Source organism: Rhinatrema bivittatum, chromosome 1, assembly GCF_901001135.1.
Source record: "Rhinatrema bivittatum chromosome 1, aRhiBiv1.1, whole genome shotgun sequence".
In the NCBI taxonomy this organism is placed as follows: Eukaryota; Metazoa; Chordata; class Amphibia; order Gymnophiona; family Rhinatrematidae; genus Rhinatrema; species Rhinatrema bivittatum.
In genome coordinates, this window is record NC_042615.1 from 356856322 (window position 1) to 356876111 (window position 19790).

Consider the following 19790-nt stretch of genomic DNA (forward strand, 5'->3'; position numbering starts at 1 on the left):
GCTTTTCATCCATGTATGCTCGAAACATGCACTCCTATGCCTGGCTATAACTTTTCACTGTAGCCCATTTCAACATGTTTCTGTCACCTGCTCAGAGATGTTTGGGTACATCCCCAAATTGGTTTACAGTATTTTTTTTTTATTCTGAAACTTTTACCAAGCCACGTTGAATTTGCTTTCTGGGAATGTTTGGGCCAGTTGTGTTGCTGATCATAGGCAAAAAAAGTCATTATGGGACTAAAGTTCAGCAATTTGGTGACTTACCAAAATCACAACTGACAAAAAAAAGGCAGATATCACTCTATGCACAGAAATGGCAACTTTAAACAGCCCCGTGGGCATACATGTATGGCGGCTCGCAAGACTGGGCACAGCCATTTTATAGCGTATGTGCATATATGCGCCTATGCTATAAAATCGGCTGTATGCACATATATGTGCATACAATTTTGTATGGACGCGCACTTGTGCACGCAAATGCTGGCTTTATCGCGTAAGTGGGGAGGATTTTATTCGATACGCGCACCGATACAATTACCAGTAATCCCAGTCCGTTCCCAATTCGCCCAGGTAATGTCTCCTGACTTCCTTACCCCCCTAATTAACCTTCCTCCCTTTTACCCTATTAGCCCTGACTCTTCAAACCTCGCTGACTACCCCTGATTTTTTTTATTTTAAAACTTACACGACATCCATAGCAGACGTAAAGTTATACGGTAGGGGACCCCAGCGCACGCTTGTGCATATAATTAGTTACATGGACATTTCAAGCCACCTTCTTGGAATGCCCATGTCCCGGCAATGCTCTGCCCATGCCCTGCCTCTTTTTTTAAGTTTTTGATTTGTGCACATACCAGGAGATACATGCATTCTCGGGCGCTTCTTAAAATCCGCGCGGTTGGGTGGCGGCCCAAGAAGCATGTGCTTTGGCGCGCATAAATAAATAAATAAATAAATAAATAAATATGACTTTTAAAATTCAACTTTAACTATTAATATGCAAGGAATCATATTTGTCAAGGGCAGAGTCTGTGTTAGCAGAAAAAAAAAAAACCATGGTAATTTGATCAAGAGTCAGTGGCCACTTAATCAGGGATACAGCAATTCCTCAAGGCAAGGATAAAACTCTGGCTATCAAATCTACTTGAAGACAGTGCTGCAAGAAGATTTTATAGAACTACTGGAGGGAGGAGCAGGAGAGTGAGGAGCTGGAGGAGAAGTGAGGGATGAAGGGAAAGCATAGTAACATAGTAATGATGGCAGCGGGGGTCCGGGAGCGATCTCGTCGTCGACTGCCACTAATCAAAATGGCGCCGATAGCCTTTGCCCATACTATGTCAAATGGGCTACCGGCACCATTGGTCAGCCCCTGTGACATAGTAATTCAGAGGCTATCGGCGCCATTCTGAGCGAGGCAGCCATGCCGGGCATGGAGGGACAAATCGCTCACGGGACCCCGCTGGACCACCAGGGATGTTGGTAAGTCTTGGAGAGGGATCGGGATGCGGGGAGTTGTATTTAATGTTTTATAGTAAGTTTTAATGCTTGGGGTGGGTTTTTTTAGCTTTGTTTTCCCGCGTCGTTTTTTGAGCCGGTTTCGTTTTTCTTTCTTAGTTTTTTATTCGTTTGTCAAAAAAACTAACCGAGGAAAACCGAACTTTACCCCAAAATGTCCGACTCAAAAAAACGACCCGGTAGTAAAAAACGAAGCACATCTCTGGTGCCAGTTACCCCTAAGTCTTTCGTTAAGGGTAATAATATTTACAATCAAATCTAAGCAACTATCAAACCCATAACAAAATTACTGCTAGCAACATTTTTATGGGGTGAGCTGTCTTCTTGATGATTCAGACAATGCTGCTTGAAAATGCTTTGCATTTGGACTTGACTATAGAAGCAGTCCTGTGCTTTTTCTGTAATGTCTGCATATCAGTTCCTTGGATTGTAAAAGTCGGGGCCGAGCATTGGCTGCCGTCTGAAGCCAAGTCCCCTTTTTACCCCTGCCATTGAAGTGGAGAGAGATGTTGCAGTTGCATCAAAAGTGTCAAGGCTGATTGGTTAAGGGTAGCAAACACATGCCTTCTGATAGGGGGTAATAACTGTTGATCGCGCAGGTGCCCCCATGCACCTTTGTCATCATTTGCAACCTCTAGCCTTTAGGGATCCACAGTGTTTGTCCCATGCACTTTTTAATTTGTTTACTGTTTTCGTCCTCACCACCTCTTCCGGAAGGGCATTCCAGGCATCCACCACCCTCTACGTGAAGAAATATTTCCTGATATTGGTTCTGAGTTAACCCCCCCAAGAGTTTCACTTCATGACCACTAGTTCTAATGTTTCCCTTCCAACAGAAAGGTTCAGAGCTTGTGCATTATTAAAACTTTCAAGTATCTGAAAGACGGTCTCATATCTCCCCTGCACCTCCTCTCTTCCAGAGTATGCATATTTAGATCCTTCAGCCTCTCCTCATAGGTTTTCCAATACAGACCCCACACCATTTTGGTTGCCCTTCTCTGGACCACGTGTGTCCTGCTCTTATACCCTTTTTGAGATACGGTCTCCAGAACTGAACACAGTAATCCAGTTGAGGCCTCACCAAGGAGAGGGCATCATTACCTCCTTTTTCTTACTAGCCTTTTCTCTCTCTATGCAGCCCAACCTCCTTCTGGCTTTAGTTATCATCTTGTCACATTGTTTCATTGACTTCAGATCACCACTCACTATCACCCCAAGGTTCATCTCCAAGTCTGTAAAGAAGAGAAAAGGGAAGGAGAAGAGGAACAACAAAGCAAACAATGAAAAACAAATGAATTGAAATAAAGTACATTTAAAAAGACACAAAATAAAAATGGAAAGGAAAGAAAACAACATTTTTTTTTGCATGCCATGATATTGCATTGTTACCATGACACTGCCTTCCTATTTGCTTAGTATCACAATGGGCTTTATTTTTAAAGGCCACCAGAGGTTTTGTCGCCATCAATACCTATTCACCTTTAAAATGGTGTACTGAAACATTATTATTGTTATTGCAATAGTGGTCAGCGTGAGATGCAAGAAACAGAATTGCATCTGCTGCTCTTCTGAAAAGAGAGCCAACTTTTATTTATTTATTTATTTATTTATTTGCTAATTTCCTATGCATTTGTGTCCTTCTAATAATCTTTTAAAGCCTGAAATATATATTTTTTTGTAATTTATAAAAGATTTTTTTTAGAGTAGCCTGCTAAAAATGAGTTCAGGGATAATACTCCAAAACAAAGATAGGCTTTGAGTTGATACGTTTTCTAAAACAACTTTTATTCTCATTTAGGGCTAAAGCTGGTTAAGCCAGCTCCTTTCACAACCTCACACACAAGCTTTCAGTTGTCCTTAGCAGTAGGGTTGGTGATTGCAGTTTGCTGCAGGTTGGGCTAATGAGACTGTAGTTTACAATCCACCTAGAAATGTAACTTAATTGGCTGTCAAAAAACACATCTAACCACATCTGTCTATCTAACCCAGACACAATTTATAAACGGAAGTGAATACAGTCCATGAATCTTGTATAAATTATAAAAATATGATTTCAGATTTGTTCCTTTTGGAGCCCAAGGTGAGAAACAGACAAGAGAGAACGTGGATTAAAAAAAATAATATTGCAGGCTGGAGGAAAGTGGGACGTATATGAGGAAGGCTATGACAAAAAAGAAGACAAAAACCACCAATTAAAAATCAATTACAGAATGAGGGCTGGGGGCCTTAGCATACTTTAGACACACTATTTTTTGACAGAGGAAGATGGAAGGGCAAGGGTGGGAACAAAGGACATCAAACTATAGCTGTTAGTTAATCCAAACTTAAGGAAATATGATTTGGAACATAAATCACTAGTGATGTTATGAGAGGAAATTATGGGACACTGTGACCTAAAGACTATAAAAAAAATCTCAGCTCTGTACGCTGAAGATCATTAGCAAATAGCATGATCATGGTAGGTACCAGATAGCAAGAGAAGCAATTAGCAAACAAAGAAGTCTATTTACTGAGCTGCACACTAAGGTGCATTGAACGCCAAAATTAGCGCTCAACGGGCATTAAAGAAAACACATTATCGTACAATGCGCACTTTACACTACCGATCTCAAATGAGAAAGTTAGGCACGCTGGGGTAGATTTTATAAATGTACGCACGGGCGTACTTTTGTTCGTGCACCAGGTGCGAACAAAATGTGCAAGGGGGTGCACATTTGTGCAACCTGCGCGCGCTGAGCCCAGTGCGCGCTGCCTGTTCCCTCCACCTCCCCTCACCTTCCCCTCCCTTCCCCTACCTAACCCCCCCCCTCCCCCGGCCCTATCTAAACCCCCCCTACCTTTGTTGGCAGATTTACGCCTGCGGAAAGCAGGCGTAAATCTGCGCGATCACCCGACCCGGGGGCTGGTCCGGAGGCCTCGACCAAGCCCCCGGGCTGGCACCACGCCCCCGGGCCCGCCCCAAAACACCGCATCACTCGCGGCACGCCCCCCGACACGCCCCTCCATGCAAGCCCCGGGACATACGCGCGACCCGGGGCTTGCGAGCACCGCCGAGCCTATGCTAAATAGGCTCGGCGCGCGCAGGGGGGGTTTGGGGTAGGTTTTCGGGGGGTACGCACGTATCGTACTCGTGTACCCCTTTGAAAATCTACCCCAGTATGTGCCAAAATTAATGAGCTAGGATGTATGCATGCAACATTTATGTAATGGCACAGAAGAGAGTATCCACAGTTCATATGTTACCAGACTGTAGAATTTTTGAAGCACATGTTATATAGATAATTATGAACAAAAATAACCAGTATGCCATGATTTAAAACAATTTTGACTTTTTATTTAAATGATGTCACCAGATGGGATGTCCAACAGGATCTTAGTCAGAATGGCTGAAATACTTCATTTGTGTTAATGCTAATGAAATGGGAGCTGGGCAGAGACACTATTGAGATTTGTATGATGGTAACTTCTTTCTGGGTTTCTGTTTCGATGGGCGGGTGATCCTTTCAGCATCTTTTCTAATATTGCACCTGAAGGAACTGGAAGTCACTGAGACATCTTGTATGGTGCTAGACTGCAGCACAGCATACTTCCCTTCAGTCATCTTTACCAACCTTTCATCTGCACGAGCAGAGAAAACAAAACAAAACACCCAATTTACAAATAAAAAGAAACTCATCCTGTTAAATTAGCATTTTCATCGAGGCTGATTATCTGGGATGATGACTATGTACCAAAGGAATTGCGGTTTCCATTAATCTGGAGTGCTTAGCACCAGATCCCAAAGAGTTCCCAACAGCGAGACCTCGGTGCAAGAGGTTGCATTTTCATTTTATGCAAAACTCAAAATGCTGCATAAAAAAACCCCAAAATATAAAATAAACAGCACACGCTGAAAAATTTAGAGCCCTCCTAGTGACCTAGAGGGCAATTTTCAAAGCCATTTCCATGAGTAAATAAAAATGAAATTATACCTATGGAAATGGGGGCTTTGAAAATTGGCCACTCCCAACGTAGATAAAATTAGCAAAGCTGATAATTTTGCATTGCTCAGAGGCAATCTCGGGAGCAGGGAGAAGACGGGCTACCCAACGACAGGTGTAGTTTTGTATAATCTGAAGGCAATAATAAAAAAAAACCTACCTGCATAGTTTAGTTTTGATTATTGATGCAGGGCCCCCCACACCACCCCCAGGGGTAAAAAGTAGCCACGGTGTTTTGAATAAAGCAGGCAATTTGATGATTTCTCCCCCTAGTGGTTCGTGTCCCTGCAGTATGAAACTGGAAGCTTACTTTCACAGGTAGTTACAAAATCTTACTGTCGCTGTGCTTCTCCTAGACTGGGTTCAAAGTCTAACAGGTTGACAAAAATGTTTACTCCGTCCCAAAGACTATGACAGACCTAGCTCTGGGGAGAAGTATATGCACTTGAATTGTGGAAAATAGCTGCAGTATCCTTTCTGGAGGGCTGTTCTCAAGGAGGGTGGGATGATTCGTCTTAATCTTTGGAGTAGCAGATTAGGTTCTTGTAACCATAGTGACCAAAAACGGGGTGTTTGCCTTGAAATAATAATCATCATTACAGTCTCTCCACCCTGGCTAAAATCAGTTCCAACACAACATGGACCACCACCATCTCCCTGCCTGAGTGGCAAAGCAGACTGTCCCTTCAGTGGACAAGCTGCAGATTTGTTGCTTGAAAAAAGAAAGGTACCTCTTCTCTCCAGAACAATCTCCAGCATCGTACCATCATGAGCGTTTGTGATTGGCTTGGCTGCCTCTTGCTGCCATTGGAATATTCCTGGGTTACAATCATTATCCCCTTCCCAATTGTCTTGGCAAAAATAGAGAATAGGAGCCCAGATTTGGGGCTCTGCAATATTAATATTTTGTCTTCTCTGCTGTTTTCCCAATATGAAGGCCTATATTTAATCTAATTATCACATTACGCCAACTAACCAAGAGATCAGGGTTCCAGTACCAGCTTTGCATATTGGGGTAGATTTTACAAGGTTGCACGAGGGGATGCATGTGAGTGTGCTACCCGGCGCGCGCACATGTACACCTGATTTTATAACTTGCGCGCGCAAGTTATAAAATCAGGGGTTGGCGTGCTCAAGGGGGTGCACAATTGTGCACCTTGTGTGCGCCAAGCCATGCTGCCTTCCCCTGTTCCTCCCAGGAAGCGGAGGGAACGGGGGAGCGGCCTATGAGGGAACTTCCCTTCCCCCTAACCTGACCTTCCCACCCCTTCCCCTAACCTTTCCCCTCCCAGCCTACTCTAAACCCCCTCACAAATTTTGGTTTTACCTTTTGCACCTGCCTCTGGGCAGGCACAAGTTGCGCGCGCACAGTGGCAAATACGGCCGCTGTGCCGGGAGCCTGACCCTGGCCCCAGACCGCCCACACCCCGCCCCTTTTTGTAAGCCCCGGGACTTACACGCGTCCCGGGGCTTTATACGCATCGCCTGGCCTTTTATAAATTGGCCGGGCGCGTAACCTTTTTAAAATCCGGCCCATTGTGTGTTAATACAAAAACAGTATTTACTCTCGCATAGCCCAGGAAGAAGCTCCAACCAAGTATCTCCTTCTGCAAGACATCAGTATGAGGGGGTTCTGTTTCATATGAACATTCAATGCAGGGCAGAATAAAGAGAAAACTAACATATAGGACTCTGTTTATTAAACATTTTCCCCACAAACAAAAAAAATAAAAGAAATACCTCTTGCCCAGAACTGGATTCTTTGCAGTTAGTTTCCCTGTTTATTGAACCAACATAAGATTTTTCCAAAGATGCTTTTGAGACTACATAATACTCTTGTTCAGATGTGATTCTGCACTAGATAAGGCCAATAATGTTTTAGAAATAAAAACTGTCTGCTGCAATTGATCTCAATGGATTTGGTCTTTTTTTTATCACAGGGTCGACTTGATGCATTGTGGGCCTTGTTGCGAAGGCAATATGACCGAGTTTCTTTGATGCGACCTCAACAAGGGGACGAGGTATGTCGTGCTTTGTGGGGGGGGTTAATGCAAAGCCATTGGTGTTTTTGTTCAGTGAGAATGTCTTTAATTTTCTTATGAGCTAAAGATGTAAACAGTTCCGCTGTAAACTGAAAAAAGTGCTAGGGTTTAATATTCCTAAAAAAAAAAAAAAAAAAAAAAAAGAAGTGTATCGCTGTCCATGCAGTTTCAAACTATGCAACATAATAACATGAATATTCATGAGCCCGCAATATGCTAGTGTGGGGCCTAAGCTTCTGAAATCATGGAAGGTCTGAAGGGTTGAACCAACCAGTACTTCAGCAGGAGATCACCAGAGAACACGAGGTGCTATAGGAACTGTTTAAAATCTGTTTAAAATCAAGGCCTTGTGTGCTATGTGGACATCAAAGGTCTAATGCCATGTTAAGCCAATGTAAGGATGTTAACCCTTTTTAATCCAGATCATAGGGTCTAGTATATTGAAATTTCCTCTTTAAGAGAAAGCCAAAGCATTCTTGGAAGCATTTTAAGTCCAGTTCCTTTAGTGTAACTGTTCACTTCATTGGATAAATGCATTATGTAAATGAAGTAGTGATAATCAGAGCAGACCCACTATGGTGAAAAGTATTATAAGGTTTTTCGTAAATCTGTGTGTACTGCATCCTTTTAGCAGTATCCTGTTAAAATCAGGAAGGCCCACTACACGTCTTAATAACTGTTCCATTATCCTACATTTTTATGTTTATTTCCAGTATTTCAAATTGATTAACCAGCACTCCTAAGAGGCTGAAAAGTAGTGTACAATAAAGCATAAACAGTTAAAATACCTCAAATCTAAATTTCAAGTAAAATGTATCAATCAAATGCCTTAGAAAACAACCAAGATTTACACATTTTTTGAAAGGTTGAAGTCATCAATCAATCTAAGAGCATATGATGAGGCATTCCATAATAAAGATCCCACACATGAAAAGCTCTCCGTATGGTTTCAACATCTGTCATTTGAAGCAAAATTTGTTATGATGAATGCAAAGACCAAGTAGGTTGTTATAAACAGAGAGCTCAGAAAGATATGAAGGCCCACAGTTGTGCATAATCTAGTGTATCAAACATGATATTTTGAAATAAATTATTTGTCCAATAGTTAACCAGTGGAGAGCTTTAAGCATTGGTTGAATATGTTCATGGAGTTTAGTTCCAGTAATTAAACATGCTGCAGTATTCTGTACCATCTGCAATCTATATAATTGATATTTTGGGAGATCTACCAGTAAAGAATTGCAGTGATAAATACGAGTTTAAATTAAAACTTGTATTCAGTTTCAGATAAATATGGATGAAGATAGTGGATGTTCCATAGTTGAAAGAAACACGTCTTAACCGTAGCATTATTCTGTTTCTGCCGCATTAGAGCAGAATCATACCAAATTCCTAGAACTTCTATCTCTGAACTTGGAGAGATTCTGAGACCCACTTTGAATCAGAGGATAATCCAGACACAAATGGGGATGCTTAGGCCATAAAACTTTAGTTTTGTCATGGTTTAGTTTCAGTTTGCTGAAAGTCAGCCAATAGTCAACCTTCTGGAAACAGTTACTCAGATTATTTACTGTCTCTTCCCGGTTTGTACTGAGGGAACAGTGTATCTGGCTGTCAGCATACATAGTCTAGTGAAAACCCATAGCATTAATCAATTTAGCAAGGAGTACCATACATATATATGCATGTATATAATTGTATTTTGATTAACATTGGAAAGAGTATTGATCTCTGAAGCATACTCGGTGTTAAATTCAATGGTGCAGAGAAACGTATTACGATCCGCGGCTTGCGGGGCTGTCTGCAAGCTGTCTAACTCACCATAGCACTGCCAGCACTGCTTCACAGCTTGCATGCCACCCACACTTGACCTCAGTTGGGAACGCTGCCGGGACCTCTCATGCGAGTGACTCCGCCATGCCTCCAATGAGGCTCTGCCGCTGCCGCCGTCTTCCTGCTTCTTCTGGGCCCATGGGTGTGCAGTGGCAAATTCCCGGTGAAGACCGGCCCGGGGATTCGCCGCCCAGGCCGGCCCAGGAGATACCACGTGGTCTGCCGAGCACGACTCTGTCACAGCCGCGCTCAGCAGACCACGTGACTAGCGTGACCAGCCCTGTGGGTGCGCGTACTTGCCTCTCTGCAGCACTTAAAGGGCCAATGGTAGGAAAGCCTTGCAGTTCTCAGCGATTAGAACAGCAGCCTTTTCCTATGTAAGCGCGACCCGTGCTCCCTGTCTCTGTCTCAGCAACGGGTTTCCTATTACTAAGTAGTGCATGTTGCTCCATCCTTGCCTCGTCTAGCCTTGTTTTTCTAGCCTTGTCTTCTCCAGCCTTGTCCCCTTCTCGTCTTTTCCAGTACCTCTGTGTGTCTCCGTCCATTCCAGCCTGATCTCCTGGTGTTAACCTCTTGCTTTGGGCATGCCATACTTGCCTGTTGCCTGTCCTGACCCCAGACTGCCCCTGGACTCTTGCTCCTTCCATCACCCTAGGGACCTGCCTAAATCCTACTGGCCTCCAGAATCCAAGGGCTCAATCTGTGGTGGAGGCAGTTGGTATAGGTGAAGCTCCAGACTGTCCTGCTACATGGCACGTTCGCCAACTGTTAGCACAGGCCTCGTAGGTTAGCTTATGAGGCTGTGTCAACTATGCTGCAGCACAAAGAGCTCACTACCATTCATTATAAACTATTACCCAAATAACTTTTTATAGAAACATAGAAATGACGGCAGAAGAAGACCAAACGGTCCATCCAGTCTGCCCAGCAAGATTTGCACTTTTTTTTTTCCTCATACTTATGTTACTCTTGGCTCTTAGTAACTTTTTGGTTCTATTTCCCTTCCACCCCCACCATTAATGAGAGAGCAGTGTTGGAACTGCATCTAAGTGAAATATCTAGCCCAATTAGTTAGGGTAGCAACCGCTGCAATAAGCAAGCCACACCCACGCCCACCTGCCCACCCAGACTAAATAATTCAGTCCTTGTTGGTTGTTGTCTGTATATAGATCCACCTTTCTTCATTCCCCCTGCCGTTGAAGCAGAGAGTTATGCTGGATATGCATTGAAAGTGAAGTATCAGACTTTCACCCCTGCCGTTGAAGCAGAGAGCTATGCTGGATATGCATGAAGTATCAGTCTTTCTCCCCTGCCATTGAAGCAGAGAGCTATGCTGGATATGCATTGAAAGTGAAGTATCAGGCTTATTTGGTTTGGGGTAGTAGACGCCGTAACAAGCAAGCTACTCCCCGCTTTTTTGTGAATGCAAATCCTTTTTTCCACATTTCCTCTTGCCATTGAAGCTTAGAGCAATGTTGGAGTCACATTAACCGTGTGTATGTTTATTGAATAAGGGTATTATCTCCATGTAGTAGCCGTCATTCCTGCAAGCCACCCAGTCTTCATTCACGTCCTCTAGACTTTATGGATCCACGGTGTTTATCCCATGCCCCTTTGAAGTCCTTCACAGTTCTGGTCTTCACCACTTCCTCCGGAAGGGCATTCCAGGCATCCACCACCCTCTCCGGGAAGAAATATTTCTTGACATTGGTTCTGAGTCTTCCTCCCTGGAGCTTCAAATCGTAACCCCTGGTTCTGCTGATTTTTTTCCAACGGAAAAGGTTTGTCATTGTCTTTGGATCATTAAAATCTTTCAAGTATCTGAAAGTCTGTATCATATCACCTCTGCTCCTCCTTTCCTCCAGGGTGTACATATTTAGATTCTTCAATCTCTCCTCATAAGTCATTCGATGAAGACCCTCCACCTTTTTTTTCACCCTTCTCTGGACCCCAGGGTCTTCTTTGGAGATACGTTCTCCAGAACTGAACACAGTACTCCAGGTGAGGCCTCACCAAGGACCTGTACAAGGGGATAATCACTTCCCTTTTCTTACTCAATATTCCTCACTCTATGCAGCCCAGCATTCTTCTGGCTTTAGCTATCGCCTTGTCACATTGTTTCACCGACTTCAGATCATTAGACACTATCACCCCAAGGTCTCTCTCCTGCTCTGTGCACATCAGTCCTTCTCCCCCCATCAAATACAGTTCATTCGGATTTCCACTCCCCATATGCATGACTCTGCACTTCTTGGCATTGAATCTCAGCTGCTATATTTTTGACCACTCTTCCAGCTTCCTTAAATCCCGTCTCATTCTCTCCACTCCTTCCGGCGTGTCCACTCTGTTGCAGATCTTAGTGTCATCCGCAAAAAGACAAACCTTACCTTCTATCCCGTCCGCAATGTCACTCACAAAGATATTGAACAGGACCGGTCCCAACACCGATCCATGTGGTACACCGCTTAAAACTGCTCTCTCTTCAGAGAGAGTTCCATTTACCATCACACATTGTCTTCTGTCCGTCAACCAGTTTGCAATCCAGGCCACCACCTCGACACTCACTCCTAAGCTTCTCATTTTATTAACCAGTCTCCTGTGCGGGACTGTATCAAAAGCTTTGCTGAAATCCAAGTAGATGACATTGAGTGCTCTTCCTTGATCCAATTCCTTGGTTACCCAGTCAAATAATTCTATCAGATTTGTCTGACAGGATCTTCCCCTGGTGAATTCATGCTGCCTCTGATCCAGCAATTCTCCCGACTGTAGATAGTTCACTATTCTCTCTTTCAACAGCGACTCCATTACTTTTCCCACCACTGAGGTGAGGCTAACTGGTCTGTAATTACCAGCCTCTTCTCTGTTTCCACTCTTGTGAAGCGGGATCGCCACCGCTCTTCTCCAGTCACTCGGTACCACTCCCGTTTGTAGGGATCTATTGAACAGGTCACACAGTGGACCTGCCAGCACATCTCTGAGCTCCCTCAGTATCCTGGGATGAACCTCATCAGGCCCCATGGCTTTGTCCACTTTCAGTTTCCTCAGCTCTTCCCATACATTCTCTACTGTAAATGGAGTTACATCTACTCCATTCCCCTCTAGTTTGTTAACTAGCAATGGTCCTTCTCCAGGGTCTTCTTTAGTGAACACTGAACTGAAGTATTTGTTTAATATTTCTGCCATTTCTTCGTCTCTCTCCACACATGGGCTATGGTATGGTCTCTGGTGTCGAAGTCAACTGACAAGTCCAGTCTTGACCTAAATCAGGATTTCTCTGGAGATCATTCAGCAAGACTAACAAAGCAGTTTCCATTCCATAACCAGCTTATAAGTACAATTGCCCAGGAGCCAAGATATGCTCTTCCAAATAATCTGATATCTGTTGTTAAATTGCTCTCTCAATTAATTTCCCTAAAAAGGACAAGTAGGAAGTAGGCCATAAACTGGCAAGATTAGAAAAATCTGTATATTCCCTTTACAGGATAGGATGTATAATAGCTTCTTTGAGCTGGAAGGCAAAAGCTCCTTCCTGCAAGGAACGATTCACAATAGATGATAAAACTGATATAAGGCTCTGGCCTTCCTTCCTTAATTAAACAAGGTGGTACAATATCTAAAGGGGACCTACTTGGCTTGGTAGCAGATAGTAAGTCCTGAATTGCTTTTTGCAATAATGTGTAATAAGCTGAAAGACTTCTTACTCTTTTAGATAAAGAAATCTTCTTCCTAGAAAGGGAGTTACTTCCATGCCATATAAATTCCTTATTTGTTTAGCTTTGTCAGATGTGATTGTACTTCATCGCCCTTTTGCTGTGTTTACAGCTGTGTTCAAATTTGATCTGAGGCTCTGTTCATGTATTTTCTGTTTAATTCTCATATTGATGGGAAAAAAAAAGTCACGTTGGCCTTTCACTTCTTATTTTGTTTTCCTATCCTGTGCTTGTATTTCAAACCAGCTTCCTGTCATCATTGCTTTCTCCTCCCAGCTTAATATTATATGTAGGCAGATAGATAGATAGATAGATAGATATGTATATAACTATTTGGCATCAGCTATTTAAGCATTGAATTAGCCAGTGAGGTTTCTAGAATGATATCAGGCTGTCCAATGGAATAATCAGAACTAAACTCCATGCATGCAGTGGGGCAAAACCAAGACTGGGTCAACCTATTCGGTTGACCTGGGGTGAGATGGCAACCCCCTAGCCCTTGGATCCCATCACAGCCAAGAGATTTCTGCTGTCACAGTATGAGGTGTGTGGGCATTATTTGTCTATTTGTTTATTGTTTCTTTTCATTTATGTTGTGCAAACTGGAAAATCTGGAGACTTTTATATTTAGTTTGATTTTTTTTTTTTTCCATTTCCCAAAATTCAGCAGTGCTAGGCTTGCGTGGAATGTAGCACATGATTGTGGGCCTCAAAGAACCAGCCCATCCCTAGTCATAATGCAGTGGGTGATGCGTTGACCAAAATAATTAGCATTATCTCACACACGGGATTTGATACTTTGAGGTGAATTTTAAAAGCCTGAAGCCCGTGTTAATTAGGGGATGCACGAAGAAGTTGAGCTCGCACATGCTGAGCAGATTTAAAAGCTGCCGAGGTACACGTGTATCCCCCACAGCGCACACGTCTTGAACGTTTTTTTAAAAGGGGTGGGGTGTGGGTGAGGCATAGGTGTATCGGGGCAGGAGCCTAAAATGTGCGCGTAAATACTGATGCGACCCCCATACTCGCTGAGGCCCCCTGCCACATCACTTTGCTTCTGCTATGGATGATGTGCAAGTTAAAATTTAAAGAAAGCTAGGCAGGTCTGAGGGGTTTTAAGGGTTGGCGCCAACTAGGGGGAGTGTGGCCTATCAAACCAGGGGAGGCTGAAGGACCTATCTCTTAACTGGGCGAACTGGGGACAAACTGGGAATGGCATTGGTATGTGTCCCTTTTAAAACCCCCTGATTTTTGCAGTGGAATCGGGATTTATGTGCACATGCAAGGGCCCACTAAACATTTGGCACCCATGTGCGCGCTGCCGGACAGGTTTATAGCATGTACGCATATGCGCACGTATGTTACAGAATGGCTGCGTACCTGAGCATGGGCCAATGTATGCACACAAACGTGCACACGCACACTGGTTTGAAAGTTACCGTCATAGAGAGCAACAGAGTCTATAGCAGGGGCTTCCCAAGCCTGTCCTGGGGACCCCACAGATAGTCAGGTTTTCAGGATAATCCACACCGAATATGCATGAGATACATTTGCATAATTTGGGTCTCCATGATATGCACATTTATCTCCTGTATATTAATTGTGGATTTCCTGAAAACCTGACTGGTTCTGGGGACCCCAAGGCAGGTTTAGGAAGTCTTGGTCCATAGGAAACTCAAAACTTGTGTAAGCCATCCATAAAGAATATTTAAAAGTAAACACGGAAAGGCATTTGTGATTTTGGTTGATGGCAACAAAGACAGGATTAATGCTTGTCTTTTTCTTTTATAAACTTAAAAGATATGCTTTATAGATTTTTTTTTTTTATTACCTGACAAGGGGGTTAATTTCTTGAAGCAGCTGGAAACATGACAGTGCTTCATTTGAACTTGAGAGGAAGTTGGTGGTTTCTGTCATGCTTTCCGAGCAGCTGAGGAGGAAAAGATCTGGCCATGTTTCAACTGACAGAGTGGAGCTAGAGCGCCTTATCCTGCAGATGAAATGCAAAATACAGTTCCTGTCCTCTGGGTGCCACCCACAGCACCCGCACACATACAACGTCCGCCTAGTGAACAGCATGTTGTGTCCCTTGGAAAAAGAAAAATCTATCCTCTTTTATCCCTAAGTTATTCAGTGCAGATGTGCTGCCCTACCCCAGGTGACTTGAATTTAGTAAACACTGCGACCACACACATTCACACTCATTTGCTGCCTCTCCCCGGAAGTACTGCTTAGCTAAACAGCAGCAGTGCTAACAAATGTTTCTTCTTTCATTGAGTTTGGCGGCACTCATTTGCAGAAGAATACACCTATGAATTCAAGTCCTTGATTAAGTAATTGAAGTTCGGGTCTGAAGTATCAAAGCCAAGAAGGAAGCTTTCTCTCTCTCTCTCTCTTACTCTCATCTCTCGTCCATCCTCCTGCGGTGCCAGCTCACTGCGGAGGGTGGCCCGGTTTTCAGGCCTGCAACACAGTTGAATGAGGAATGGCCTTTGATTGCGATGGGGACTTCTCCTTGGAGGCATACGTTTTTTTTGTTTGTTTTTTTTAAAGCTGGCAATTCATGAGGTCCGGGACGCCTTATCCAGGTGTTCGTAAGCAGGCTGTTACTGACATCTGCTTGGAGCACAGAGGCACAGGTCCCTGCCAGCCTGCAGCCAGGCTGCTGGATTGTCAGCAGATGTAGTCAAGAGTGGCAGAGCAGTTTTTTTTTAGTTGCCCATTTGCCGCCTGGGGGAGAGCTTAAACACCAAAGGTAAAGTGGGGTTGGACCCAGCTGTGCTTCCAAACTCGCCTCGGGCACAAATGAAGAGATCTGATATCATTTGACTCTCTTGTGGTGGGGGGAGATGAGGCAGAGAGCCACATCAGAGGCAACTTAACGCAGCAACATCTGCCGCTAAGTTTCGAGGGGAGTGACAGGGGACAGCAGGTACAGATCGAAGTCCCCCACGTGAACAGCCCCCGTTAAGCCAGGCAGCGCCTTTGAAGGGCTTCCATCAAAACCTGCCAGAGTTTACAGCGGGAGTCTGCATTGTTCTCAAAGCATTGGGTTTTGTTTCATGCACTAACAAGGTAATTTATAAATGATGCATCACAACTGCATTTGCCGTTTTGCCAAAGAAAGACAGAAAAAAAAAAAAAAAAAAGCAAGTGGGGAAGAAAAATGAAAAAGCACAGTTAGTGCTCTGGGAACTTCTCCCAGAAGAAATATTTGGGCTTTATGTAACCACAGTCCACAGTGGGCCAATCCGTGGGTGAACGGAGGTGACGATTGGTCTTCAGATGCCATTCCTATTTGTTATATGTTTAAGGTTTGTGTATAATGATGTCCCAATGTGGTGTCTATAACATTTCTGAAATCAAGCCCTTGGGTCCGAAAACCAGGAAGATTACTTTTATTTGTTTAAACGTTCTTACATTACATAGTATCACACTTTGGTTGTGCATTGGGGCATCATTCATTGAGAAGGCCTAATTTGTTAAACACGATGACTTTTCCTACAGCTAAAGCCACGAAAAATGTCTGAACGAGAATTTTGCTTGTGTTCTATGTCAAGGGCAGAAACTCCTCACTGGATGTAACTGCATTAATTGGAAACCTGTTTGTTTCATGTAGAAATTAAAAAAGGAAAGAAACAAAGCATTCTGCCCGGGTTTACGTTTAGGTAGCTGAACCTGGGTGGCGGCGGCAGAGGGTTAGCAAGTGCAAGGTTAGAATTTCCCTAGCTTGCAGGGTGCTCCACCAGTGCCTCTCTCAGCAGACGTTCCTGATACAGACAAAGGGAGAGGGGTTCAATCACAAGCATTATGTTAATTGTAAAAGAGAAACTACCCATGTCATTTTTCTTTTAGAAGATTACCATCACGTGGACCCGCTGAAAGGTCCCATGTACGTTGCACCTGCTGTTTTGCGTGGGTGGCCCCAGCTCGCTAGAATATTTATTTATTTATCTAGAGAATATTTGTCAATCGCCATTCCACTGGTCATGGAGATTTACAGGTAACAACATAAAACAAAATAAAATAGTAATGTAACATGTATATAAATTGACATAAAGCACTTCACAATAAGAAAAGTTAAAATGTAGTAATTTACAGGCATCATCTCATAAAACAAACAAAAATAATAAATAATGACAAGCAAGTGTGCGTGCTTTCGGAAATGCCATGGACTCTTACCGTTTTCCTCTCCCCACCTAAACATGGCCCTGGGAATGCCCCCCCCCCTCTTGCGATCCAGGTAAAAGTGTATACATTATGGAAGCCCCTGCTCATGTTTAGTGGGGCAGAGGAAGGCAGCTTTCAGACAGGGCAATGTAGGCATGTTAATCTGTTTTAACAAGAGGCCAGTGTACTGAATCACACAATATTTTGCCAATGCTGCTTCATGCATTAAAATGGCAAACAGTTCATGTCTATTGCAGTGGTGCACACAATGCGGTGATTTAGGGCACAAAGCAAACTATGCTCAATTTTGCTCGAAGGGATTACAATTTTGCATGTTAATTTCCACTTGCAAAATGTTATTTAAATTAATAGGCCATGAATTGCTGCAATGCAAAATCATGTAGAACAGATCTTTAACTAAGAAAAACACTAAGTACAAAATTTGCTTCACAGCCTATATTTCAGAAAAAAAAAAGCAAACTACACCTCAATGAGCTATATTTTTTGGCGGAGAAGGGGAGGGGGGTTTGAAAAATCTGATGTAGGATAACTTTGCTTGCTGTTTTTCTTCCAAACTCATTTGCATAGTAGGGAATAGCACACAAGAAAATTCAATGGTGCACACAGAACAGCACACTTTAGTACATCCAAGAAGCCCACGTACTAAACTGTGGCAAAGGTTTGCATGCTAAAGTCACTGATGGTGTCTGTTCAATGGAAGAACTTACACTGTTGTCCAATTTAGCATGCAAAGTTGATTTTTTATGGCACATAGTTATTTTCTTTCAGGTTTTTCCATAGTTAAAATGCTAATGAACAATTGCAGTGCAAAATAACTCATTAGCTGTGAATGCACAGTTAAAAAATGTGCACCAAAGGCTTCAAAAATGCAATTTTGCATAAAAAATGGATTTTGCAATAGGTCCTTGGAAAAAATACGCATGCTATTTTGCTACTGTGTTTATTAGCATATAATTCCCAGCAGCAAAATAGCACATGCAAAGAAAGAAATAGCTTGCACTCTTCTGCACATTTTATTAATACATTGGCCTCCTGGATTGCTGTGAAAATTGTCCTCAAAATGTAGTATCTAAGCCTCTGCACAAATTTAATAAAATGAATAATTTGGGAGAAAAGCTTGTTCTTTGATCTCCATTTTACTTATCTCAAGTTCAGACTGCAACCGAGGGGTGTGCAGCTAAAAAAAAGTTTTGTTCATTTTCGTTTGGGCTGGTTTTTGGCATTTTCGTTATGAAGGTACTATACATTTCCATTCATTTTTGGAAGTTAGGCATGCAATGCTGTTTTATGTGCATAAAATTGAATTATATGCACGTAAGTTGTACTTGGGCACATAAAACCTCTGAAAGTGAATTGAATGAATGCACATCCCTTTTGCATTTTAACAGTTGACCAGTTTTACCAGTCCGATATGATACTGCCTTTCTATTTACAATTTTGACTTTCGGGATCAAATGAAATTATATATGTGTATTCTGTACAAAACAGTGCACCAGTTGGCAATGCAATGCCTGACGCCACTAAATAGTACTCCAATTTTGCTGCTATTTTGGATTGATTCTGAAGTTAAGAGTTGCGCTAAAAGCAAATTTGGTTCAGCCTGATTGATTCCGCAGTTTATTATCCCAACAAGCAAGCTAATCAGTACAGAGGGAAGAGGTTATCCTGCAAGTGACTTGTCTTCCAGACAGTGACAGCTTCTCAGTGGGGAGCTTGCCAGGAATGTAAACCAGGCTGCACCCTGGCCCATTGATCCTGCAGCTAATTGACTTCTAGTTGGAATGAGAACTGGTGTTTGTAGGCAGTTTGTCATTTTCTTGTTTGTTACAGAATATCTTTAATAAGGCATTGTAGCATTCTGATATTTGATACTGAGGTCAGTGGGTCTGCATTGGAGCTTGTGCTGCTAGCCCTTGTGCATCAGTATCTTAAGCTTGCATTTCCTGGTACAAGAGGTCCTATCAAATATGATCCAAATATGATTTCTGCCTTTATGTTAATAAATAGTTGGTAGAAGGATGTTACAGCTAACCAGTGAAGTCGAAATTTCGAATTCATAAATGAAAGGGAAAAATGCAAATGAAAGCAATATGCTGTATCATAAATGCATTTGTTTACTTAACTGAGCTGTGTATTTCTAAAAGAACAGGGCAGGTAATTTTGTAAACTCGTAGGTAACTTATGTGGCAGCTGCGTGCATAACTTACACCAGCTTTCAATGTAAATTTATGTGCATAAGTTTGCATTGAAAATTTTGTAAAGGTATGAGCAGAGACTCACCCACACAAAGTTACGGACGCCCTTTGCAGATCATGACTTGCGCATGTGAATTTTCATGCACGCCTTTCAACATCAAAAGTATGCGTGTAAATCCAACCTTCAGACCAGCTCTGCTCCCCCACCCCCCAGCTGCCTCATTTTTTGAGTGCATAAAATTGAGTGAAATCTGACACACAGTTGTGTACATGCACGAATCCCTGGCAAGTTTATCACAGGCCATTTTAGGTGCATCAACCCAT

At 42.9% G+C, this 19790-nt stretch overlaps 1 protein-coding gene across 1 annotated transcript in view; it reads left to right on the forward strand.

Annotated features, from left to right (window-relative positions):
* The window catches only part of ANTXR2 (ANTXR cell adhesion molecule 2), a 374917-nt gene that overhangs the window by 260466 nt on the left and 94661 nt on the right, over positions 1 to 19790 (forward strand). Inside the window, exon 16 of the mRNA XM_029600240.1 lies at positions 7436 to 7516. Coding sequence (XP_029456100.1) covers positions 7436 to 7516 — 81 coding nt within the window. The remainder of the gene's footprint in view (positions 1 to 7435; positions 7517 to 19790) is intronic.